The following is a 27,692-nucleotide window of genomic DNA, read 5'->3' on the forward strand; positions in this document are numbered from 1 at the left end:
GATAATTATACTTGAGAGAATCTCTGTGGCCGATCTCCAAAACTTAGCAACTTACATTAAAACAGTCTAGATGGATAAATAGCACTAAAGGCCTGTTGAAAAAAATCTGTGTTTTTGATTTTTGGGTGAACTTTTCCTTGAATCCCCTAGAACCTTTTTTTCTCAAGCACAAAATACCATCTTTCTTTAAACAAATTTCATTTTAAATGTTTTTATTTTATTATATTTTACAGGAAGCACATTCAGGACCGACATGACAAAATGCAACACTCACACAGGCGATCAACCCACACTGTAGCTTATGTCATGGTAAGTTTTTAATGGCAGAAATGAAGGGGCACTTCTTCATTGATCTTGGGTGAACCTGAGGGCAGAAACTCTTCAGAGACCTCTTTTAAACTCTTATTTTTGTGGTTGTTTAAGAGGAGTCCTCTTTTTTTAAATTGCTATTCACACAAGATCTGACTAAATGGGAAAAGATGAAAAGATCTTTGGAGGAGTAAAGTGCATAAAAACATATTCAAAGCAGAGAGGAGCTTTTTCTTTTTGCAGTTTGTCTTCTGCATTTATTCAAATTGTTACCACCACAGGCACTTCTGTGGTGAAAAGAAATTTTAGGAGCCAGATAGAGACCATATTCTGTTAATGTATTGTGTTATAAGGCCACTGAGCTACACAAGGTAACAAAGGTGACAGACCTCTAGAGATGTTTTTTTTTTTTTTTTTCATCAGAGCCAAATAAAAATGAAGAGACTGTTAAAAAAGAATTAACCTCTAAAAAGGCCAGACTCTGTTCACAATTCTTGAAATCATCAATCTGTACATTTGTTTCAAATTATTACTATTCTTTGATAGTTAATTTATCTGCTTCTAGTTGTTTTCAAGTTGATATAATCTGTCCTTGCTCTTTTGTGTCCAACCATACAGAGCAAAAAATAAACCAACCATAACACCTCACAAAAAAATGACAAGTCAGTTGATAATAATGGTGCCTCCACTCTGAACTGACTCCCAAATGTGGAAATGAATCGAAAGGTGGTCGGCTGAGCTGGAAAGAGGTGTTTTTGGACCACAGAGCACTAAGGATGGATGTCATTCTTGAGACTGTTTGCATGAGATACATCTCAAGAGGCTTTGCCTTTTGCCAGGCCACCAGTTTAGGAAATGATTTGTTCATAATGACTTTACCGATAAAAAAATTAAAGTTAAATAATAAAAAAAAACAACATTTAAATGATACCTCATTACAGAAATACAGCACCATAGGCAACAAATCTGCAGGCAGCAACAACAGGGGAAGCACTTTAAAGGGAACACAGTCAGATAATTAAATATATTCATTTGCAGAAACCCGTCAGAGTGTCCTGCCTTTCGCCCGTGCAACCTTGGAGTTTGTCTTGCGACATAAAGCACTGCAGATGAAGTCACCAGCCTCTATAACTTTGGCAAGGTTCACACCCTGCAAAAAAGAAATAGCAGTATCAGTTAAAATGCAAGGTCACGAAGGTGATTCTGTCTTGTCAAAAACTGGGAACTTAAATGCATAACATGCAACATTTACCTAAAAAGAATGTAAAATAGACAGAAACATAATCCCTTTCAATCATCATGTATGAGCTGCTAAATGTGTGTGGTGGCTGTATCTGTACAGACATGACTGTATTTCCTGTGCTTGAGACGCTTTACCAACCCAAAACCTTAGTATTTCACTTCCTGGCATATTGGACGAAGCCTACTGATTCTACCCTTATTTGCTGCTGACTAATATTCTATTAATTGATTAACTGATCAGTCACTTCAGCTCTTAATTACCCCCTTAACAACCTTAACTGTCTTGCATGTACACTCCGATAGTAGGCGTACACTCAGAGAGTATACAAGGCTTTATTTTAATTCTGACCTTTAAATATGTGGTACAAAGCAAAGCAAAATGAAGGGCACTTCAAATAGTAGCCAGGATACTTAAAGGGACAGTTCACACCAAAAATATACATTTTGCCTCTGGCCTGTGGTGCTGTTTATCCATCTAGGATTTTTGCAGTTGCAGAGTTTTGGAGACGTCAGCACTAGAGATGTCTGCCTTCTCTCTGCTACAGTGGAACTGGATGGCACTCTTGATAGCACGAAAAAATACATTTGAAATTTTCAAATTCAAAAATCATGACCTGGTTACTCACTACTGTGAGCAGTCTCTTGTAGGAGCTACTTACTTAGAGTAGAGCAGAGAAGAAACTAGCTCTGGTATACATTCTACTGCAGAAGGAAAATAGTTCCTTCATGAAACTGCTCACAACAAGTTCTGTGGATTATTCTCAGAGTTCAGTATTTTTTGAGCACCACAAGCTGAGTGCCATCTAGTCCCATTAAATTGGAGAGAAGGTAGATGTTTCAAAACTCTGCAGCTAACACCAAAAAATCTAGATTGGATAAATAACACGACAGGCCAAAAGAATGTAACAACATTATGCAACATTTTCCAATGCGTTTACAAACAGTTCAGACAAATCCTACAGATTCTACCTTTACTGGGACACTCCTCATGAATCTACCAATGTGTGCAACAGGTGATAGAAAACTAAACTGTAGTGACAACACTCCACCAGCAGGGGTAGGAATTGTTAAATAAATTGTTCCTTGAGTTGGGGCGTTCAACACTGTGGGCTTGTGCAAGTTGTGTAAAACCACTGATATTATAAAATAAACATTTGCAGAGCGGTGTGTTTGCAGAGCGATCTGTTTATGTAAATGAGCTCTGAAAGATTGGGTGACTTTGGTTAATGTGTTGGGATTAGAGAGACATGAAATACAGCAGGTCTGTGAAGACACACTTACAGTCTCAATGCCCATGCCATGAAGCATGTAGAGGACATCCTCTGTTGAAACGTTGCCGGATGAACCCTGAGCGTACGGGCAACCTCCCAGACCAGCTACTGCAGAGTCCACCACACACACCCCCATCTGCAAGGACACACAGCAGAGACATTCAGCAGCTCCACACAGGCCTCACCTCAGGTGAAATCCAGGAACAAAGATCCTTGTTCTGTTGGATTGTTCTGCCCAGTGCAGCGCGCTGTGCCAGGCCTGCGGTCGTGTTTTACAGCTGTTTAGGAGAACTGTGGGCTTATGTCTCGAAGATGAGTGGGCACAGAATGTCCCGCAGTATGGCTTAGTCATCCTCTTTGTCAGCTTAAACCACCAGCACCACATAATTATGGCCTTGTTCATATGAGAGGAACATTATAAATGCTGAACAGAACATTTCATATGTTTCTGATTCTCCTGGTTACTCATGTTTTTACAGCACTACTCTGCCTTTAAACCATGGGGATTCACTTTCTTGCCACACTGAGAAGACGTTTTTTCCTTGGCTGGATGGTGTCCTCTTACACTGTGCCAACAGTACAGGACCTGTAACATTACTACACAAATTTAAATTTTGTTCACTGTGTTACATGTTTGACTCTATCAAATCCACTTAATTGTTATATTTTGGGGGAAATGTTTTTTTTTTTTTTTTTCTGGCTACAATAACAAGTGCCAGGCCTCCACTTGCAAATTACGTTGTTGAAATTTTTAATTGTTTTACTTTAACTGTCGATTATTTTCCCAATTAATGGATCAGTTGTTTGGTCCATAAAATGCCAGAAAATTGTGAAAAATGTTGATCAATGTTGCCCAAAGTGCAAAATGACATTGTCAAAAGTCTTGTTTTGCCCACAAGCCAAAGATTTTCTGTTTACTGTCAAACAGGAGTAAAGAAATCAGAAAATATTCACATTTTTAATTTAATAGCTGCTTAATAATCAACTGGTCGTCACAAATCTACAAAAAATTAGTTTACTTTGTTACATGTTTGACTCATACTTGTTATGTTTTGTGGGAAACCTTTCTGTTTTTTTTCTGCTTAGAATACCAAGTGTCTGGTCTCCATATGAAAATGAATGACACATTTTAAGTTGTTTTTCTCAATTTCAGTGGATTTTTTTGGACAGCTCACCAAACATCCTAAAATGCTGCCTGGGAAATATTAGTTTACTGCTTTCATTTTGATATCGATGCTGCAAGAACACTTAGATATACTTTATAAACTCACTGAATGTGATTCTCCTGGTTACAGGAATGGTAACAGTTGCAGTTACTACAGATCATCACTAAAGTCATAAATTACTTCACTGAGGACCTCGGCTGACAATGTTTCCATCTTCTGGTGGTCTTTATGCACAAAGATGTAAGAATATTTACACCAGTAGTCATGCAGAGTCATCAGTAATAAACTGAGACTGTTTTATAACCAGATAAAAACTCCTTGTAGTAGCTTTAAAGTTTGTTTACTTTGATACATGTTTGACTCGTAATTGTTACATTTTGTTGGAAACGTTTCTGTTTTTTTCATACCAAGTGTCTGGCCTCCTTATGAAAGTTAATGATGCATTTTAAGTTGTTTTTCTGAATTTCAATGCTTTTGCTGGACAGTTTACCAAACATCTTAAAATGCTGCTTGGGACATATTAGTTTACAGTTTTTATTTTGATGTTGATGCTGCAGGAACCAATCATTTATACAGACATATTTTACAATCTCTCTGAATGCGTGTAAAGAGACAAAACTGCACTTCTTGCTGTGGAAGTGTATCAACTAACCACGAGTATAAACTTTGTTTTCACACCAAAAAATGATGAAGCCAGCCCCCAAGTTTTTCTGAGTCATTATGGGCTAAGGTCTTGGGATGTTTTCCACATGTCCCTGCGATTGTCATGAGAATATTAAAGATGTTTTCCAGCTTCCGTGGCAGAGCCAGATGTCAGAGGATCCCACAGTGAGACAAAATTAACACGCTGATCCTCTCAGGGGCATCGGGTCATGAAGGCCTTTCACCCCGTGGAGCAGAACCAGCCGAGCTAAATTAAAAGAATCTCTACTGCCTTTTTTTTTTTTTGAACAATGCTCCTAATTGGTTGCTTTTCCTCCAGACAAGAACTCACTTCTTTCAGTGGCTGTCTGAGCCAGCCGTAATTGCTGTTTGTGTTGGCAGGGGTAGAGGAGGAGGAGGGGTAGAGGGAGGAGGAGGAGGAGATCTACTCCGGTGTGTGCAGTGCACGAGATTTCCAGACCTTGGTTAAAGCCAGAGCAGGATATTGTACAAGGCAGAATTTTTTGTAGTATAAACACAGAGTTGTAATCTACCATGCCAATCCTCTCGCTTTCAGCTGCGAACCAGGGGTCTTCAGCGTAATGTTTCCGAGAGGAACAAAACGGACCCTTCAGCAGTAGCGTGCCGTGTTCCTCTGGACACTGATCGTGCAGGAATCGGTGGTCAGCAGTTCGAGCTTGCCAACGCTCAGTTCGGTTCACACTGCCCAGAAACCAGATGTGCACTCGGTGTTAAAAAGCCATATTCAGTGAGCTGTGGCCGTATAAAAACAATACATTCCTGAGTAAAGACACAGTGCATTTTCAACCTTGCATGATTGGGGATAAGCCTGTTGACATTCTACACCCTGAGTGGACGAGGATGAAGATGGACAAGCTCCCATTTTGGTTTTATAACTGCGTCAGAGGGAGGGAGCGTGTGTTCACTGAAGGATATGAAGCAGTGATGCTTTACCCACTGCTACATAAACTGAGAGAAACTGTCACAGATCCACTGCTGACACATATACTACCTCCTCCCAGGAACATATAAATACACTCACCACTGGAGAGCAAGGGGCAGATATAGGAGGGACAAAACAAACATATAAAGAATAAATAAATGACATTTTTACTTTGAAAATTCTGAACGGTATAATCAAGTCATTCATCTTCCGTATCTACTTTCTTCACGGATTACTGAGTTTCATGAATTCATAACAATCACTCCATTTTATGTGTTTGTGTTCAGGTGGAAGGTATATGGTCAGTAATAGGTGATGAATACTCTCAAATCACAATCTCAGCACAAAAACTACCAATTGGCATAAACACAGTCCACGCCAAACGCACCCAACCTGGCTGAAAGGAACTGTTTGGGAACCACTGTGCTAATTACAGTAATTATTCACTTTGAGATTTAACAATTACGTTACACCTCCCAGCCTGTTATGTTATGTTTTACAATACAAAGACCAGGAAGGTGTGTGTGTGTGTGTGTATAATTCATCATGCGCACTCCACTTAGAGTGGAGAGACAATACTCTTATTCTTTGTAATGTTTGGTCTCGTTGGTTATTGTAAGGTTGTGAATTTCACACTGTTCTGTTTTTACTATTTATCCTTCCATTTTGCTCTATCATTATGTGCTTTGAAAATGTTTTGTTGGCCTTCTTGTTTTTTTCTTTGAGTATATAACATCAAGCTGCTCAACACTGACCTCTGTAATATTGATGTTAAACAGTTTGTGTTGTCCCTGATAAATAAATGAATAAAGTGAAGTAAATCATGACCATGAAATGTGGTGCACAACCAAGCTGATATGATCATGTCTAAGATAATGTACACGTATGAATGTACACTGTAAAAAGTGTATTTCACTTCAACTGATCTAATGTTTTGAATGAGTCTCATTCAATTTTCTGCTTTAGTGATGGAATTCTACTTTTCTACCTAACCCAAACCCTCTCCTTTAACCTGCCGTTCTTACTTCAGTAAAAGCTCGTCCTTTAGATTTCTCTTTGTATTGTCCGCCTGATGTCATGGCGTCCACCAGTTGAGCCACCAGATTAAGTCTAATGCAAAACAGAATTATATGCTGTGATCAAATAAAGTAATGTGTTATATAGAAAATGACCCACTTGTATTAGTGTGTTATTTCAGTTTGTTAAATGTATGTTGATAAATGTTAGGCTGACACGCAATTTAACTAAGGTTACTATAAATAAATACTAATTTTCCAGAAACCACAGTATTAGGTTGGTAAAGAGCAGTGTTTTACTTTAAGGTAAAGCAAATCACTGAGGAACTGGAAACTTTTAAGCTGGTTTGCCTTAAATTTATGGTGCATTAATACAAACTGTTGGTTTGAAAGCAGTGAGATTAATAAGTATGTCTGACTTAAAGCAATTGTGTTCATATAACTTAACTTCATTTGAAAAAACTGAATTTGTTTGAGTCGCTAGTTGAAGTCATTTTTTAAAGTTGATCTGACAATTTGCTTTTTTCAGTGCACTATCACATTATAATCAATATTATTTAAGCTACAGAGTGTATAATTATCCATTACTGGATCACATTTTTCCTCTGAAAAACAACATTTAAGTGACGATGATGGAGATCATGAGGGTCATAATATGATAATGTTATAGGAACTGGCCGACATTTTATGTTGGTGGCTGATGTTGATATTAGGGAGTAAAAATTCTGTATAATACAGAATATAGAATGAATACATTTTTTGCAGTTCTCCCTAAAATGTGGTATATATAGATATGTTGGCAGGATATTTTACAGTTTAGCAATAAATTTTACTGTCCAATATGATATGGGGTGCTGAAACTATAAAACTATGGTATTTTTTAATAATTATTAATAAATATAACTAGAAAACACCAATAGAGCAAAATATATGTAAATTTTAAAACTGAATTAAGAGAAAGAATCAAATATTCTCCGAATTCTGCTTCTAAAGTTCACAAACAAAAGCAATCTGCATTAAGTTTTATATTAGCACATGCTGGGCAAGATATATGCTGTGATAGGCCAATAATTTCAGTCGTGCTATAAATGTTAAATAATAAATGCCAGTTATAAATCATCATATCAACATCTGCCAATGATAAACGAAGATAACACATTAAAGTAGACCAACTTAGCTCACAAAGTAGATCTTTGAATGTTAGTAAAACAAAGTTATTGACTCTGCAGAGCCTGTCACGGTTGAGAATTTCCTCATGGAGAGAGACAAAAGAAAACACTGAAGATGAAAGTTATTGTTAGCGGAGAACTCAGGCAGGTTTTACTGTATTCCCCAGCTGCAGCAGTACACAATACACCAAAATTGCGGGTAAGAATAAATAATTTTCCTTGCCAAGCCTGTGAAATCTAAGTACATACGTTGTCATTGTGTGACCTGCCAGGAGTAGGTCTGTAACAAAGCCCCCCCAGACCTGCTGAAAAAAAAAAAAAAAAGAAAAGGTACAAAGACTGAGGAATGTCTTTATCAGGAACAAAAGAGGTGACTCAGGGCTGACAGGGCTGGGGGAATTCATTTCTCTCCCAGTTGGTGGTGTGGACTTCTGGCACACAGTAATGAAAACCTATGATAAAATCTTTCATTTCCATCTTGTTTATGGGTGAGCAAATGGTAGGCTAAATATTCCCGGCTGCTATTATTTTCTGTGGCCACGGGGCAGCTGTGATGAATCATTCTAAATATGATACACAGAGGAATTTCACCGTCCCTCTGCGCTTTTTCACTCTGCCATCCAAAATAAAAAAATAAAAGTTAACTCTAAAAATATTTGCTATTTTACACATGGACATAGTTGAGCTTTTATGTTGCAGATGGAAAGCACCATACTGCAGATAATCAGGAGAAAAGCATCAATATTAGAGTAAATCGATCCATAATGTTTTGGCTTTACTATGTTTTGTGTCCTGACAGGGTACTGGTACTGTAAATATTTATTTAACATCTGAAAACCTTTTAAAAACCTTTTTTCTTTTTACATAGAAGTTAGAGAACAAGTATCTGCTATCTCAGTAGTCACAACACTATGAACTGCCATGTTCATTCTTCAAAAATCTAATCAATAATGTAAATTAAATTCATAAATTTTATTTAGAAATGCTACGTAAACAATCAAATATTGCTGCTGCTATCCAACATCAGTTTTGCTCAGCGTCCTGTTCCTGATTTCTGTTGCAAAATTTTGTTGTTGTGGTTGTTTATTTTGTAGTTGATTTTGCTATTTAATGTTGAAATGTTAACATTATGTATGTAATCTTGTACAATGTGCATTGGAATTACTATTTAGTTATGGTCTTGGCAATAAAGCTCCTTTGAATGAATTAACATGTATTCAACTGGAGTAAGAAGTAATAACTGGCCTACAAATGTAGGTTTCAGAGATGATATATAAGGAAATAAATAATATGTGAAAATCTACCAGTATTAACATCAAAGATAGACCAAGGAGTTTTAACTGGTTATAAAACAATCTCAGTTTAATGCAGATGGAGCAGGACACCTTACTACACATAGTGGATTGAATATTTTCAGGTCTTCTGTCGTTTGCGTTTGCCTAAATCAGCAGCAGCTGTAGCAGGGCTAATGTTAGCTGCGTTAGCCTCACTCTGGACTTTTGCTGGTGGAGGACATGTCAGAGTCTGTTGGTTGTGAAGTTACAAAGCAGCATATTGTGGCTTACAAGTGTGTCTGTACACTCGGGATAACAATACAGTTAACTGGCCAATATGTTTCAGTAATAAATAGCAAACTAGTTCACTGTTAGGGATAGGTGCCACATATTAATTTAGTAGGTCAGCGCCCTCATATGACTGCACGAGGATTCCTGGGAAGCCTTTCATCAACGATGTGTCTTTTTTTGAAAGATACTTTTGGTCTTTTATGCCTTTAGTTACATAGGACAATGGAAGATATGGTAGGAAAGGGGGACTGCAGGCAAGAATCAAAGGCAGGAATCGAACCCACAGCTGCTATAGAGGACTCCCAGCCTCAGTACATGGGACGCATGCTCCGCCAAATGAGCTACCAGGTCGCCCAATGTTGTGTCCCTGCTGGAGACCGATTGTGAAGAGACCAAAGCAAGTGAGACCACTGGTAAGAAGATTGACTCTTAGTTATTTCAAATGCCTGCCATCTTGAGATCAGATCATATGCAGACTGAAAAAGCCTGTGTTTACATTTTTCCAGGCAAAGTTACAGCAAGTGGTACATTAGCTGGTTAAAAAGAAGCAGGATAAGATTTTTCTTCAGATAACTTTATTTTTGACATTACATTTTGTGGTTATGGTGTTGGAAACACTACTGCTTTTGTCCACAGAGTCTCCAAAATCAACACAATATGTAAGTTTCTTGTTGGGCTGGGAAATATATTAATATTATATCTATATTTATATAATTACATATATCTATATATACAGTCAGAAGTTTGGACAGAGTTCTCATTCAATGCTTTTCTTTTTTTTTTTTGTTTTTATAAGAAACATTTCGGATTACACCAACAGTGAGCAAAGCTGTCATCAAAGCAAAAGGTGTCTACTAATCTATAATTGTCTTTGTTGAGTGTATAAATGTTTTCAGATCTTAAAACTAGACCCTTTTTGGATTGCAAATCAATGACATTATCACAGTAATTAAGCAGCAATTTATGCCCACCACTGTAAAAGTCACAACTCATTATTATCTTCTGCCCACCAGATATTTATAGGTGCATCCAAAGATTATAGACTGGGGTCTGCAGCTGCAGCACCATTCATCACGTGTTGAGCAGCAGCGAGCGAATGAAGGGATCATCTTCCACCGGCCTTTAAGCACAGCATTGTCAGAGAGTTCAACAGCCAAGCGACAGATGAGTTAGGAGCCCCCCAGGGCCCTTCTATCCACCTCGCTCTCAGTTGCTTTGTCCGACAGACAGTGAATAGGTGAGCCTTTGTGCTGACCCCCTCACATCTGTTGACCCACCCAGCCCCCAATGACTTTCCTCCTCTGCAGTGACAATGTGCTGCAGGGAACTGATACAGCCATATCTGCATTACCTCTGTTTTATGTCAGGATTTATGTCACTTTTACACTCGCTGCAGACAAAGTGGTGAAAAACACCCTGACGAGGGCTCTTCCACAGGGGTTTATAGCCTAATTACATTTTTGTGAGCTATGTAGAAACAGAGAATATTACTGTAAGTTTTTTTCGTCACAACAATGCATGTGTGCTGTGATGGAAGGGCCCATTGGAAATATCTTATGTTCATTAAGATTCTGGGATTTTCTCTCACTGGGCAGTTTGTGAATCATCTTGCTTTGTGGGGAGGCTTAGATCATGTTTCTTAATGCCCCTCTTCCCTGTTGACTGATGGTTCCTGGTTTTCTCTGTGTCCCATTGTAACTTACACATTTGTTTTGTACCCAACAGAGGGTTCATTCATTCATAATGTCGTAAACTGACACACTGTCATTAAAGCTCAGGGGCCATTCAGGCGTACAGCAAGTTTGATAAACATTTGGACAGCAGCACGGTGTTTCATACATCAGCTCAATACTCAAAAGGACAATATTTGTTTGAGAAGACACAGTCGATAGTACTTTTTAGATTTATATTAGATGAATACCTTATATCCCTTAAAACAGTGGTTTATTTTAATATAAGGGTTGTGTGCTATGATGGCAGAGAAGCAGGACCTCACTGGCTGATGCAGCATTTTCATGAGCAGCAACGATGGCTGCTGCTGATATGCAACTGTTTCTGTTAAATCTGGTAATGCATCACTATTTAACAAACTGGACTGTTTTTTTTTTCTCTAAAAGAAGAATAAACACTTAAAGCTTTTGTTGGTAAGAAAAAATATTTGTCGTACTTCCAACATGATTTGGTAGTGTGATTTACCAGGTACACAATGTCAGTCATTTTGTTGCTTCAGTTCTCAGGAAATTACTGGGACAACCTTTCAGGCACCAGTGATTTGTGCTAGTCACACACACATGGTACAAGAAGAAAAAGAAGAAGAAAAGGGAGAATAAGCAGTACTGATGTTTCTACAGCTGGGTAAAAAGTAAAAAGTACAAAGTAGAGGGTTAGAAAAAATAGTGTAACTCTTGTTACTTCTGCAAATTCATCTCTGATTAGAGGGTGTTTAGAATAATTCAATACTAATTTAATATAAATCTCATGATGTAGAGCTCTTGAGGTGGGAAATTGGTGGTGTAGATTTCATAAATGTTGATCCCTGTGCAGGACATGTTCCTGAACATTTCAGGGACAGACTGCATGTGTGAACGGGGCTTCTCATTGGATTTACGTCCATTCAGTTGTATCCGGATGCATTTTTGGTTTTGCACCTGTTTGTAACCTTTAGAAATTCAAAATGAACTGAGAGATTCCACTAATTTGTATTTGTGAATTGTTCTGGTGATGTCAAGCTAATAAATATGTGAATTTGAAGTGATTTTAAACCATGGCCATCAGCCTAAATGAAGATTTGATGTTGAATTAACGTCCTTTTGCATGGTTCCAGTGAAAAATAAACTTTGCTTATATTTTGGTCTTTGCAGAAATTAAGAAAATATGTTGTCTTTGAATGGACTACAATACACGGCTCAAAAATTGTCTAAAAAGATGGATTGGAAGCAGCTTCACATATGATTATCCCCAGCAGGAATAATGATTTAAAGCCTCTGAAAAGACTTCTGATCTCTACATTGTTGGCAGTTACTTGAGGAAGTTGAAAGATATCCTGGAACAAGAATCACCACCTCGACTTCGCTTCCACATCTGGTTGCTCCTCTTCATGTCATCGTGAGTAACAACACTGATTTATGCAAAGGCTGGGCATTTATCCATAATGGGCCTGTGGTTCTCCACAAGAGTGTTCGTGTTCATCACAAGGAGAAGGATGTGCATCTGGAGTAGAAGGTGCCCAAAAAGATTCTTGCCAAGCCACTGAGAAAACAGAAAGTAAAGCTGTCGAACAATTTGACATGAGAGGATGTGCAGATCAAGACAATGATGCATTACTGTCTTGGAGGACAATCTAGACTTCCAACTCTGAGATAAATGGGTCTTTTCTTCTAACCAAGCCAGTGTTTGTAAGTTCTCCGCAGAGAAAATGCAGCCACTTTTCACATCAGTCCCACAAAGGGATAGTCCTCCCAGAGTTATCAGAGCTCATGTCTTCCTTTTCTCCAGAGACACCTGAGAATTTTCTCTTTTCTCACAGATCCCACTTCACTTCACCAAATTTGCAGAGATGTCATGTCTCTCCTTCACGCTTTTTCCCAAAAATGTTCATTCGTCTGCCAGGTTTTAAGAATTTTTTAAGCTCTTTCTGCGTCGTTTCCCAGAATTCACAGGTCCCTCCACCCAACCTTTGGAGCCATCTTGGAGCCATTCCCTTTCGTTTTGAGAACTTCCAGAAATGCCAGGTGCCTTGAGCGATTCTCACCAAAAATAGAGCTGCACAGTCGTGCCAGAGAGAGCACCAATTGTAAACCTTAATCACATTTTTGTTTAGAGTGGATACATTTTTATAAACTTGGGGTTTGGTTTTGGGCTCATGTTTGGTGTGTGTGTGTGTGTGTGTGTGTGTGTGTGTGTGTGTCTGTGTCTGTGTGTGTGTGTGTCTGTTGTTATCAAGCATAAAGACTTGACTATTTTTACGCTTGTTTTTCTCTTTTGCTTTCATCGTTGATGTTTATGTCTTTTGTGCCTAAGGGTTCTCTTGTAAATGAGATTGTTCATCATTAGTTTTTACAATCATTGCTTTCGTAGTAAAAGTGCATACATGTAAAACTATGAAGGTACAGAGGATTTCAATAAAATGAATAGGGTGAAGTTGACTATGCAAAATGCAGTAAATATTCAAATATATATAATATATGAATAATATGAAACTCATTTGATTTGTCTACCTCAGTCACCTTTTGCACAGAATGTTTATATTCTTTTTATGCTGCACACACTGTTTTATATTCTGTTTTTTACTGCACATAATGCTTTTTATCACTTTGTCTACCCCAGTTATCTTGTTCTTGTTTCTTCTTCTGTTTGTTTGTCTCTTTCGTATTTTAATATTTGTGGGTGGAATATTTGACAGCACCAGGTAGTGATCTAAAAATTTCATTCCACTGAAAACTTTGTTTATTTTGGCATATGACCATAAAGCCTTTGAATACTTGAATACTTGAACACAGTTTGGCAAATGTCTTATTTTCCTTATTAGAGCAATACAAGAAACATCATGTCGCTTTTGTAAGTCATAACTGAAATATTAAGAGGTCTTTTTAAACTGTATTTCTACCGCTACAATATTATCTAAACCACTGGTCCTCATTATCTTATCTTATCTTATCTTATCTTATCTTATCTTATCTTATCTTATCTTATCTATATGAGTGTGAGTGTGTGTGTGTGTGTGTGTGTGTGTGTGTGTGTGTGGGTGTGTGGGTGTATGTACAGCGTAGGACAACTCAGCTTTTCTTAGATAGAAGTAGGGGGGTCCATAATAATTATAATAACATAATATAACACAGAGGCCAGTAGTATCAGGAGTCTCTTCTGAGTTCTTACCTGAAGTGCAGTCAGGATGTTGGGCAGTGCTTGGCCGTAAGTGTCATGGCAGTGAACTGCTAAAGCGCTGCTGGGCACCTCCTTCATCACACTCTGCAGCATCTTAAACATAGAACCTGGAGTACCAACACCGATTGTGTCCCCCAAGGAAATCTCATAACAGCCCATCTCATATAACCGCTTTGCCACCTAAAGAAGAGTGAGAATATGGTCAAATGTTCTTGATAACACTTTGCAGTAATCATGCTGTTTGCCTTGAGGCTGTTGATTAATATCTTCATCTCTATCTTAAAACTTTACTGTAACTTTTACTTTCTTGTTTGATCTTTTTTAACATCTTCTATTTGACTCTTTTAACTGTATTGCAATATCTTTTTATATTGCTTTACGTTGCTTTTACATATTGTCTTGATGCTTTTGATTTTTTTAAGTAAAGCATTTTGAATTGCTGCGTTCTTTAAATGTGCTATACAAATAAACTTGCCTTACCTTGCCTAATAGAACTGTTAAAGCTTATCTACAGTAAGATGCAATTGTCTTAACATCGGAATGACAGAAAATATACAATTTCCTTGACATAACTAAGTAATTATTTTTCCATCAACAAAAAACAGATAGAAAACTCACAACACAACTCAGTCCTGTGATTCAGAGGGCAAGTGAGGACAATGAACTGACAACAAACAAGGGAGTGAATTTTTTATCTTAAATCTACTTATCTGAAACTTTTGTACCTGAATAAGAGTTTCATAAGGCAGGAAAGAGAAAAAAAACACACCACTCCATCCCCTGCAGACAATTACACATGCTGCTGAGTTAATGGCTCTTGTAATTTAATGAAATGAACATCACCTCATGAATTCATTCTGTGAGAAAAGTGAAGGAAAAGGGCATTCCATCATGACTGATTATGAAGGAGAGGAATGATTCAAAAACTGGCTGTAGTAGTTGTTTAACCTTAGAGGAGAAATCTGTATTATATTCACTGTAATAAGTGACTACAAGTTGTCATCAGACATCAAGGACACATGGTAATCGAAATACTCCAGTATATTAATGCTGAACGTTCGCTGAATGAGTAGGTGTAGAACAACTTGCTTCAACCACAGATCGTATATTTAATAGGATCTCGACCTATAATATACAGTCATTCTTTGATGCACAAGTGCTATATATTGCTCCTTTAACTTGTCAGAAACGTGATAACATTTCAAAACTCATTGATATTTTCTTTACTGAAAGTTTCATTGAACATAAAAGTATAATGAGAACATACAAGGTTGATCTCACCTCAGCAACTTTGGAAGGTTCCATGTTTCCCTCGTGGGGGCATCCAAGAGCACAAGAAACATACCTGAAAGAGGACAACACCACTGAGAACTTTAATGTGTTTATGTGTTGGTGGCTTTTCATGTTATGACTAACTGTAGTTAGTTTATTTTCATTTTTGTGTTATGCCAAACATCTGGCCCATCCCACATGGGATTACAACACACCATCATATTATTAAACTTACATCTTCCAGTAATACATATAGGAGAAAAAAATTAAGAAAACAAATTACTATTTTATAATAGTGTTGCTGTAGTTTCTCTGAAAAAGAAGAAAAACATTTGAAATAGATTTTAAATAAATTGTGCACTGAAAAGAACTATTTAAAACTTACAATTAATCATGATTTTGAGAGTTTTTTCTTATTTCTCTTTCTTATCAGTGTTTCATGTGTGAACAACCAATGCAATCTTTGTGTATCATCCATGTACACAAAATCAATGATGATGATGATGTTATATTACTCAACAGAGTATTGCACAGCTCCCGGTAGAAAGAGAGTGAAACTCATTTCTTTATCAACTAAACAGCACATTGAACAAATCCACTTTTCTTCTTCCATTTGTGGTAAAATACCAGATCTGAGCCGGGCAAATGAGGAACTTTGCTTTTTGGATAAATTATATCCAACATAATTCTCAACATCATATTCATATTTTATCATCCTGAATGTAGCTATAAAAAACTTAAAAACTGCTGTGGATGAAGCAGCAGTTCACTGTAAAATGAAGAACTACAAACCGCAGATTATTCCTGAAAGGATTACATGCAGCAGGACATGTTCACTGGAATAAAAATCATTTTGAAAAGCAGAACCTCAGTTTAAATGAGGATAAGAACTATTTTTCATTATTTTGGTTATTTATCTGTTTGTCAGTGAGATATCTCAAAGCCGTACAAATGGATTTGCATGAGATTTGGCTAACAGATGAGTCATTTTTGTGATGATCCAGATCTTGAGTTTGTGCCATTTGTTAATCACCAGACAGTTTTTGGCAGTCAGAAAGTGACTGTTTTTACACTAATCCACTGTTTCAACATTGTGTTTATCTTTTCTGGATGGAAAAGCTCATATAGTCTAAAATAAATAAATAAATAAAACATGCATTATGGTTGCAGTGGCTTGCTTTTCCATGAACAACAAAAGACACAAATTCTTGCTTCTGACTCTTTTATCTTATTTCATTTTAGCAGTCACTTTAAAGGGACAGTTCAACCCCAAATCAAATATATATATATTTTCCCTCTGATCTATTGTGTTATTTATCCATTTAGATGTTTTTGGTGTGAGCTAGAGAGTTTTGGAGCTTTCTGCAATAGAGATGTCTGTCTCCTCTAAAATATAATGGGACTAAATGGCATTACTTTCACAAGGCACTACTTTTACCACCAGGTAAAAGAGAGTAGAAAGAGAGCAGTTCCATTAGATTTAAAAGTAGTTCTGATATATTCTACAGCAGAAAGAAAGTAGTTCCTGCATGATGGATTATCTTGAGCAGCTGTATGTATTGTGAGTGCTCATTTTACACAAAACAATCTTCATTACCTTAAAGACAGAGTGAGTAGGATTTGTCCAAGATGTTCAAAAAGGCATCAGGATGTCAAATACCAACGCTTTGAGTTGGTGAAATGTATACGTATGAGAAAAAATGGGGAAATGCAAACTCTCTGCAGACACCACCACACAATTCTAGTGGGTCATAAGTGATGATTGAAAGGGATTATGTTTATATGAGTCTATAAATTGTTCTTTTAGGAAACTGCTGCAGATTATACCTTTAAATGAATACTATCTATCACATTAGAAGCAAAAAAAAAAAAAACTTAACATAAAGTACAGCATTTTCAATTGTTTTGTTTTCAGTTGGAGTAAAGAAATGAAAGCAGCGTAAAATCAGAACGTGATTAAGATGTTGGATATGTGTTTTCACTCATTGTAAGTGACGATAATAGCCAGAGTACTGACCCACGCACTGGAATCTGTCGCTCCTTGGCAGTGTTAATGACCTCCTCAAACCTCAGCATGCTTTCATCAATGGAGCAGTTAATATTTTTTTTACTGAAGGTTTCAGACGCTGACCCAAACACCGCCACCTCAGTAGCACCAGCTGCAACCTTAAAAGAGGAGAGAAAAATGAACTTGTAAAACGGTTTTGAATGCTGCCTTGGACTCACACTTACGTAAGTGCAGGAATTATGTGGCAAAAAATATTTTAGTGCCAGCAATTAACTCAAATTGACAAGTGTGGGTAAACAGTTATGGTTTATAGAAGAGATCGTCGCGCTGAAGTGAAAATTAGTGCTTACAGCATCCTGGAAGCCTTGCATGTTAGGTGTCAGAACAGGGTACTGAACATGAGGTGCTCTCTGGATCCCTCTGAGAACGTCAGTGTGGTCCGCCATCTACATGAAGGGGGGGAAAACATATGATGTAGGAAAATAAACCTTTAACATCATCCTGCACAGATGTTTTCACACACTGAGTCTGCAAAGATTCTATAAAGGACAGAATTATTTTTTCATGTCACAAAACAGGGGACATGTTTCTGTTCCAGGAAATAAACAGTGGTACAATTTATGTCAGGGAATCAGAGGTCGACTATACGAAGGACATCAGTCATTCTTGAGAAGTGGGACAACATTTTGAAGGGGTTTTGATTTTTTTCTTGAATTATGCTGGAAAATATAGATAAAAGATCAAATTCTTGGCTATGACAGCTTGTAATGGGCCAACCTCCAGGTGATTGTATTTTTAATTAAATATAGACTCAGATGGAAAATCTGATGGAGTTGACTTCTGAACTGACAAAGTGTTGCATTCTTTCATTTCACACCATAGTTGTTGTGAGCAGCCATTATTTTTTTTTTTACAGTTGCTAAGAGTTCTCTTAATGCTAAGCAAAATACAAATTTTGAAACTATCATTTTTAGGTGAGATTATATGGCTGAGATGCATCTGATAGCAATTTTATTTTATTGATTTGTTGAAAAATAGAAAGTTTACCAGTGCTTGAGCAGTAGTCCTGCCTTTCCTTAAACCAGTGAGACAGTGAGACAAGGGTCCGCAGGGTATCACTAGTCCTTTTTAATTCTGATTAATTCACGTTTTTTGTAGTTGACAGAAATTTGGTACACAACTTTAAAGGGCCAACATTTTCATTAAAAAAATATTTTAAAACAAAGATGATTATAATAGCACATTTTATCCTATGTTATCAGTAGGTATCGTTTGTTTTAGATTTTTAATGTTTTGATGTTGGGAATTCTTGTCCGGGACACAGGTGTTTTCTGACGCAGAGCATGTTTAGAAATTTAAAAAATTAAATGATTTTCTTGTTAGAACATGATTTGTCCCAGTTCTCAAGAATGGGTGATGTGTTAAAATATTCTTTCCAAAAGCATCTGTGGGTCCAACAAGAGGAGTGTATTTATGTCAGTTACTGACACAGACAAGAAGGAGATCCTAATAAATCACTCAGCACTCTGTTGCCGTACACAAAGAAGAGTTATTACCTGCGGTACCCACTTTGAAGAGACAAAGCTGGTGGCCTCGATCACAGGCAGGCCTGTTCCTGAGAGCATGTCTATCAGCTGGATTTTCACCCCTGTCGGAACAATTTCCTGGGGAACAATGAAACTGAAACAGCTCTTTCTGGATTTGATTCCACCCGAGATGGGAGGTACAACATGCAGATATCTGTCAGAATCTGCCAATCATACACTCTTAGAAAGAAGGGTTCCAAAAGGGTTCTTCCTAAAATGCTGAAGTTCTACTCAGAACCATTTACTTATGAAGGATCTTTTTTTTTTGTGTTTGTTTTTTTTAAAGGAAGGGTTAGTCGGGGGTTCTTTGTACCATAATATAGGGGTTCTTGAGAAATCTCACAGGTGGGTTCTAGATAAAACCTTTGGAATGTAAAAGGGTTCTCTGTAGAACCCCCTGGGTGGGCTCTAGATAAAACACCTGGAAGATAAAAGAGTTATCAATAGAACCAATGAAGTGAGTTCTAGACAAAATCTCTGGAGGATGAAAGAGTTCTCAGTAGAACCTCCTGGTAGGGTTCTGGATAAACCTTTTGTCATGTAAAAAAGAGTTCTCAATAGAACTCCCTGGGTAGGTTCTAGATAAAAACACTGTAATATAAAAAGGGTTCTTGGTAGGACCCCCTTGGTGGGTTCTTGTTAGGACCCATAGAGGATGGAAAGGTTCTGGATAGAACTCCCAGACAGGCTTGTGGGTGGAACCATTGTGCTATGGAGGGGTTCTCTGTGGAACTTCTCACAGGGGCGAGGAGTGAGACCTTTCACAGATGGTTCTAGGTGTAACCCTTTAAGTTAGATTCTAGGTAGAACTCTCTGAAAGGGTTCCAAGTGGAACCTTTATACAAGGAACTACCAGGAACCAAAAAGTGGTCTCCTGTGAGGACAAGCCAAAGAACCCTTCCTGGTTCTAGTCAGCCCCTTTATTTCTAAGAGTGTATTATGATCTGTCTTCACTTGCTAAATCATGCACTAGCTGAATATTTTGAGGTCTTTCACGATACACAATATTTTTCACAATAAGAGTCTGAGGTAAATAAAATTATCCCTGCGTCCAGTGCAATCTGTAAAACTACAAGCGTACAATGAGGAAATGATAAAGCAGTGACTAAGCCAGAGGCCGTGTCATCTCTCCTATTCAATTTCAAAGAAAATGTGAAACATATGCTCCCAGCAATTATGGCACACAACCCATATGTTATGGATTGTTTTATGTATGAAAAATGGAGAAAAAATTGGAGTTTCCCAGGACGATCATCTATAATACGAAACAATATAAATATAAATGAGATTCATGACTTAAATGACAGTGTATACCTTTTCATTCTGTAGTCCATCTCTTGGTCCAACTTCAACTATTTTAACAAACTTTGGATACTCGTGTCCTGTAATGGTCTGGGGAAAATATCAAAGAGAAACAGAGAAGAGAATAAATTGAGGAAGACCACTCAAGACACCGAACACAAGCAGTCAGTCATCCTTTGGGCGTGGGATGCTCCAGGTCATGTTATTTCTAACATGAACATCTGTCTACCTCAAAGCCAGAGGAAACCTGAGAACCAAAACATAAGCCTGCAAAGTCAGGAGATGTGTCAGAGAGGAAAGACTGGGAAAGAGGGCGAGGGTAACTCCACACAAACCACAAGAGATATTATGAGGATCAGGGTTTTTCCTCATAAATTAATTCTAGACAAAAGAAGAGCCCTTGTTGAGTTTAAGCTTAACTAATTTAAAAACTCAACATGGATTTCAGATTACAGAACTGATACAACTAACATCTTAAACTGAGTGACAGTGACATTTAATAAACACCAACAAACTTAACAAAAAATACTTATCTATTTAATCATTTTCTGTCCACTAGGGGGCAGAGAAAAAAGAAGCAGGCTAACATACGGCAGCCTATGAGCTGATTTGGCTAATGGCTAACGCGTTAGCAAACAGTGGCGTCTCTCATGTTCAGCAGACATGGAGCAACATTAGCATCCACTGGGAGTCGTTTCACTGTCCACCTGACACGTGTATGTAAGTCCAGTATCCACGCTTCGTTTGCTTCTTCTCTGTAGCTCTTCTGTTCAGTCTGTGTCTTTTTATATCCTGCTAAACTGTCTTCACTAACGTTTTGTTTGTGTTTGAGCAGTTAAGCTAGCTAAAACAGTTTACAGTTGAATGTAAACAAACTAACAAACAAACAAACTAGCTCGCTACTGTACTTGAGTACTTTGTTGAGGTACTTGTACTTTTGGATAACTTGTTTTGTGCTACAACATTTCATCAAATGCAACAATGAAATGCTCCTTACTGTACAAGTTACAGCTTCAGTAATACAGTACAGTCGCTGGTAAACTTGCTGCTTAAACTGATTACTGATATTTAGAGCCTGATATTGATTTTTTGGGGGACGAAGCCGATAAATTAATAATAAAACCAAATAAATAAACTAGAAATAATAACCATAAAATGCTGCCTTTAAAGTAAAATAAATAAATAAAACAGTATGCATTATGTATGGTCAACATTAATGTTTTTCCTCTTGTCAAAGTCAATCTTTGTTAACCAATGTTAACCAAAAAAAAACAACAAACAATGAACTTCATTCTCATGTTTAATCAAGGGCTGTAACGTCTATAAATTGTGAAAATGTCCATCTTAGTTTTACAAAGTCCATGATGATGTCTTAAATGTTCATTCATTGCTTAATATTTTAGTCCTTTTTTACAACTTGCCCAGTTGCACAAGTGAGTTTCTAGATTTACTTGTCCAAGCAGGGAATCCTTATTGTTGACATTCTGACATTCTGTTCTGTAAAAAAAATGTTGGCACGTATTGGGCACATATCCACCAATACCAGTGTAGACTGATATAGCTGTGACGGGCCAATAATATCATTCAGCTGCAATATTTGAGCTCAGTGTTCTTTGGAGTAAGATTTGAATGCATAGCTTTTAATTGTACAGATGTCAGACTAAATCAATTGTTTATATTTTAAACCATGTGTTTATATTTTGGCTGTTTGGGCAAGTGGGTCAGAAATCTACTTGTCCAATGTCGTTATTTACTTTACCCTGTACAAACTGTTTTATTTATTAGTGATTATCAAATAACGACAAAGACTGAAGTTAACTGTCATGTTTAATCTAGGGCTGCAATGTCAAAAAATAATGAAAAATGTCCATCCCAGTTTCTCAAAGTCTAAGGTGATGTCTTTAAATATCTCATTATGTCTAAAACCCAAAGATACTCAGTTAAATTGAAAACAGACAGAGAAAAATGGGAAATGTATATATTTGAGAGGCTAAAAAAAATAGCATTTTCTGCCACTTTGCATCACAATTGTTTGATAATTAGATTCTTTTTTTTTTTTTACCACTTGCTCAGTCAGGAAAGTGAGTTGCCAGATTTACTAGCCTGACATGGCACTTCACTTGCTCCAGGCAAGCAAGGAATCCTTATTGTTGAGTCCTGTAACTGTTCTGTAGAAAGAAACGTTTTCATATTGGCACACATAACTGTATAGACTGATGGAGCTGTGATAGGCTAACACTGGGCCAGTAATATATGTTGACTGATATATTGTGTGGGCTCTACAGATTTGCTTTGTACTGAGATTTTGAATGCTTGGCTATTAATTAATGCTTTATATTTACACTGATATTGCTATTTTCTGAGGGATAGCAAATAAAAAAAAAACCCCACAGGTGTCAGACTCAACTATTCAAAAAATGTGCAACCCGTAAAACCACAACAATGAGCTATAAGAGGCTCAAAAGCTACATGCAGTGCTGCAGAGCCTTGAGTAACTTGATTTAATGTAAAAATCAAATCTGTTAATTAATACAAGCTGAATATGTGATCAGTGAGTAGTATTTAAATGTAAAGAACCACTTTGACATATTTGTTTACATGCAATAAGTTGTTATCTAGTAATCTTGCTGAGGAAGCCTCATGAAGTAACACAGTACAGAGGAAACAGAAGCATCTCATCTGCATCTTTTATCACATACAGTTAATACAGAAAGATAAAAACAATTTACCATTCTTACTTAGAGAGTAATCCCATGCATCCTTAAAAATAGAGTGATATGTAAAAGTAGTGCAGAAACAGTAGCATTATATAAGCAGCATGCAGCATCAGCGCTGTCATCAGTGGCTGGCTGCTGTGCCGCCTCTCTGTCATGAGAGAGTCATGTGGCAGAGCATGTGCAGCAGATTAGAAACAAGAAAGCCGACGCCCACCTTCTCCTCCAGCAGCCAGCGTCTCAGCCATGGATAGTCCTGGGTGAGTTGCTCGTAGCTCAGGCAGTGCTTCACCGTAGTGGGTACGTTACCCATCCGAATGGCTGCCGTTCAGCCCGCCGCACCTCCGTGTCCTCTGAGACTCTCCTGCACAGGCTGCTGCGAGTAATATAGCAAATTGAAGTGCCAGATTAATGTGCCAGTGCAGGCCTGGACGATGGAGGGCCTCGCTGCATGAGGGGATGGCATTAGAGGAAGGCTGCAGACGGTGGATGGAGGATGATTCAGCAGTTGCCATGGCAGCCACATCCCTACCAGGGGAGGGGATCAAAACAGAGAGGGATGAGGGGGATGGAGACTGAGAGAGAGGAAATGGTGTGAAGCAAAGTGGCAAATGGAGCGATATGGGAGATTTGTGCTGCACTTTAGACTGGGAATACTTGTGGAAGCATTGTGAGGAAAAATATCATCCATTCATGAGAGCTGGTACAAATCATGTCCTACCAAAAAAAAACCTTTAAAAATTAGTACCAATGCTCTAATTTCAGTTTTTTGGTGAAAACACATTTATGAAATGTTTTGGCTTGCTTTTTTGTTGCCAAAAACCTTGTCCCAGACAAGAATTTACAGCTTCAAATAAGTTAAAAGCCTTCAAAACATAAAACTAACAAAACCTACCAGCAACATGAGTACAAAAATGTGCTATTATACAGTTTTATCCCAATTCTCAAGAATTAGTGATACAATATGTGCATCCAATAAATAGAATGCAGATGCAGGGCAGTGAAAATAAGGAAAGACGAGTTTGTATAACTACAAATCAGCTCCAAATGACGTCTAAACAGGTTAAGTGCTGAGAGCTTTCTTCACTGTGGAAGAAGCACTCAGCCAGAATTCACTAAAAAGCCTCACAGCTGATGTTTTATATCTTGATTGAGCAACAAGATTAGATCCACATTCAACTCCCTGCTCTGGTGAGAATTGAAGGCTTCGGGGAAACAGGCTGCTTTGATTGATCTCCTGTGACCTAAACGGTGGAGAGGTTTCCATTGCCAGACGTGACACTGCTGCCAATGTCAACTGCATGGTGTAATAAAATCCCTTGTTAAGTCAGGGCAACATTTACCAGAGAAAGAGCCATTCTTCTGAACCCAGATGTTAACAATAGAGGGGCTTAATGAAGTCCTAGCATTCAACCATCTCACCACGCTAAACTGCTCTGTGATGAGAGACCTCCACCTCTCTCTCTGGGGAGGACGGCGACTCGTATGATCGGCCCTGAAAAAGCCTTTTCTGTAGCAGACTTCAAGGTTGATGTCTATCAGTTGCCACCCCCTAAAATGTAAAATGGCTGTAATCACGGTCCTCCTAGCCGCAGAAAAACAAGACGTACATCAGCGTTGATGGTTGAATTTTCAAGTACAGAATTTATAAATCTAATTGTCAACTTTTAACAAATTTTATTTAGTTTTTTACATGAAACCAAGTCAGTGCTGGTCATTATTTCTGCCCAAAACTAATAAAGGTAGCATTTCTGTTGCAGTTATATTTTCCTGAAAATAAATATTCATTCATTACAAATAATTTTATGGTGTTACTGGTTTGTTTGGCTTTAAATGCTTTTCAGATGTCCTTAAAGCTGTTCTCTAAAGGCATCATAACTTGGAAATAATGAAAACCGCATTTTACACAAGCACTAAATTAGTGTAAATAATGTCTATCATACGTTTGCTACCATAGTGCAGAGTGTACAGTATGGAGACTGTATAGAGACTTTTAAATAAATATGTTGTGGAACTAAATACAATGTAAAACTTTCTTACTGTATAACAGGGAACCAGCTTTGGGGGGCACTTTTGCAAAATGACAGGTGGCCAGGGGCCATCCTTTACAAAAAAGATCAAATATACATAAATTGTGGCCCATAAAACAAAAAATAAGAGAAATCTGCATAATTTTCTGTAAAAGGAAAAAAAAACATACACAATGATAACGATGGACAACATGGGATTGATAATATCAGCCAACCTCTGTATCTGTCTGGCTCTAAAAACATGGCTTGAACCCTCATGCATCACTCAAATGTTGGATTAATAAACATAAATCATAAACTCTTCCTACAGGGACAGAACAAATAAAATATTTAAGTAGTTTTATTGTGTGTAGGCTAATATACAACTTCCCAAGTAACAGCTGAGGAACATTATTGAACATTTACAAATGTATAAACAATCAAAAATGAATCAGTTTATTTCCATTATGAATTAGAAAATGATCAAAAGGCCACCCAGCACATTATCAGGGGCCAGATTTTGCCCTGGGGCCACAACTTGAGTATCACTGCTGTATAATATCACAAAGTAAGGCTGAGAACTCTGTTGCAAATAACACCACAACACATGTAATTCATCATTTGTATCTGCAGTCTATTGCCAGAAAAAAATGACGACTTTTCAAGGAGAACTTTCTTTCTCTGTGGCTCTTTTTCAATCAGTGATAACTGCATAAGTCGATTAACCCTAACTGGCCTTTTAACATTTCTTCTTTCAGGGAAACTCAGCAGCTACGGTTTATCTTGACAAATCCCAGCTGCTGCAGACGGTCACTTTAAAGAACTGACCTTCAGGGGCTTTCCTGCTTTTTGCATTCAATTTAATTCAGGTGAGTGGAGACTTTAAAGTTTAAGATGGTATGTAAATAGAGGGAGAGTTGACATTTTACAATAAATAGAGCGAAAAATAGTTCATGTGACATGACATGAAAGCAAAATAGCTTTTCACAAGTTTCTAGAGAAATATTTAAAGTTGGCTGTGGTTTCACGCCAACACTGATATGTGAAACAATGGTGTTAACATAATTACTGATAGCATAATTAGCTTTTATTTACAAAATCATCTATAAATAGCCCTTAAAGGGACAGTTCACACCAAAATCATAAATACATAGGCGTTCTGGTAGATTTTACTGCAGAGAGAGAGAAAATAGTTCCTACATAAAACCACTCACAACAAAATTTGTGGATTATTTTGAGTGAGCAGGTCATTATTTCTGGAGAGAGGGTCAGTGTACCTGGTGGCCAGTGGATTTCCATTTTAAAAAATGAGAAAACCAAAATTGGAAATCAAGTTGTTTACCATTTGCCATTTAGAAATAGGGAAACAAACAGGAAAAGTTTGTGTACCATTCATTCTATTGATATTCAACTGAGTCAGAAAACAAAACAACCTATACAGAAAACAAGCCATTTCCTGTTTTTTTGTTTTGATATTAACAACATAAAATGAAAAAATGACATGTTATCTGTTTATCTTTGTTGTGCTTCTAAATAGAAATCCAGAATTAAAATAAGTCTTCCCATTTCTGCTTTTTGTTTTCCATTCTTTATTATCCAATCAAAAAGTGAGAAAAATGTAATTTTTTCTGTATTTCTAAATGGGAACCAGTAAACAGCTTCTTTCCTGATTTTGGTTTTGTCATTTTAAAACGGAAATGAGTTGGCTGGCAGCTACAGTGACCCAAGTGCCATCTATTTCCATTATATTGGAGAGAGAATGCAGACATCTCTATGGTCAATATCTCCAAAACTTGGCAGCTCACACTAAAACTAGATGGATAACCAGCACAGAAATTCTCTGTATTTATCAGGCAAGTAACAAACAAAACATTCACACAAACTTAAAGATGATTCCTGCCAGTAAAGGGACAATACTCTTTAGGTTTGTGTAGATTAGGCAAACAGATATTCCTTGACAGGAAAAAGGATGTCTCTGTGCTAGTTTGTAAGCTGTCTCCTGAGAACAATATATTTTACACATGAGGATTTTGGAGACCAAACAGATGATGAATGCCTCAAAATATTAAATAAAAATCAAACAGCGCAAATGTCACAAGATGTTTCTGTGCTGGAAAAAGTTGCTTATAAAAGAAAGAGGCTATTCTCTTTTTTTTGTCCTAAGAAAGAAACAGATGTGAAAAACAGCACTTTATAGAGTACAGGTTTCGGCGTGGCATGAAAGAGGTTTTAAGCTCTCAGATATATACTGAAAACAAAGTGGAAGAAAGAAAACAGGAACCAGATTAAATCAATTTTCATCCTCCATCCGTCTTCAATTTCTACATCGTGGATTTAACTGAACTGTAACAACAAGAGAGTCCTGGTGCTCGGCGAATAGCACACTTATCATCACCCTGAAAGCAATAATCATGGATGGAAGGGTTTGTTGGATGTATGCTTAAAATAATTGCACTACAGCAGCAGACCACTTGATGATATACAGTTGAAGCGGAGGCATTCGTTAACATATGCTGTATGAAGCGAGCAAAGAATTAATAAATAAAATAAAAAATAATCTTGTTTTTGTATAA

The 27,692-nt window shown here is 37.4% G+C and overlaps 1 protein-coding gene and 1 long non-coding RNA gene across 2 annotated transcripts in view; one reads left to right on the forward strand and one right to left on the reverse strand.

Moving 5' to 3' along the window:
- Positions 1-1,222: 1,222 nt before the first annotated feature.
- hmgcll1 (3-hydroxymethyl-3-methylglutaryl-CoA lyase like 1) lies at positions 1,223-23,466 on the reverse strand. The gene is made up of 9 exons (XM_084735242.1): positions 23,328-23,466; positions 20,409-20,486; positions 19,065-19,172; positions 17,859-17,954; positions 17,518-17,666; positions 15,510-15,573; positions 14,220-14,408; positions 2,833-2,958; positions 1,223-1,459 (listed from the first exon to the last, which is right to left on the reverse strand). Exons 1-9 carry the CDS (start codon positions 23,421-23,423, stop codon positions 1,355-1,357), a joined length of 1,011 nt encoding a protein of 336 aa, XP_084591368.1. The 5' UTR covers positions 23,424-23,466; the 3' UTR covers positions 1,223-1,354.
- LOC146315093 (uncharacterized) overlaps positions 21,014-27,692 on the forward strand; it is a 74,443-nt gene continuing 67,764 nt past the window's right edge. The window contains exons 1-2 of the long non-coding RNA XR_014771826.1: positions 21,014-21,116; positions 25,878-25,988. This is a non-coding gene — a long non-coding RNA (uncharacterized LOC146315093). The remainder of the gene's footprint in view (positions 21,117-25,877; positions 25,989-27,692) is intronic.

This window comes from Lutjanus erythropterus, chromosome 14, assembly GCF_056507025.1.
Source record: "Lutjanus erythropterus isolate fLutEry1 chromosome 14, fLutEry1.hap2, whole genome shotgun sequence".
In the NCBI taxonomy this organism is placed as follows: Eukaryota; Metazoa; Chordata; class Actinopteri; order Lutjaniformes; family Lutjanidae; genus Lutjanus; species Lutjanus erythropterus.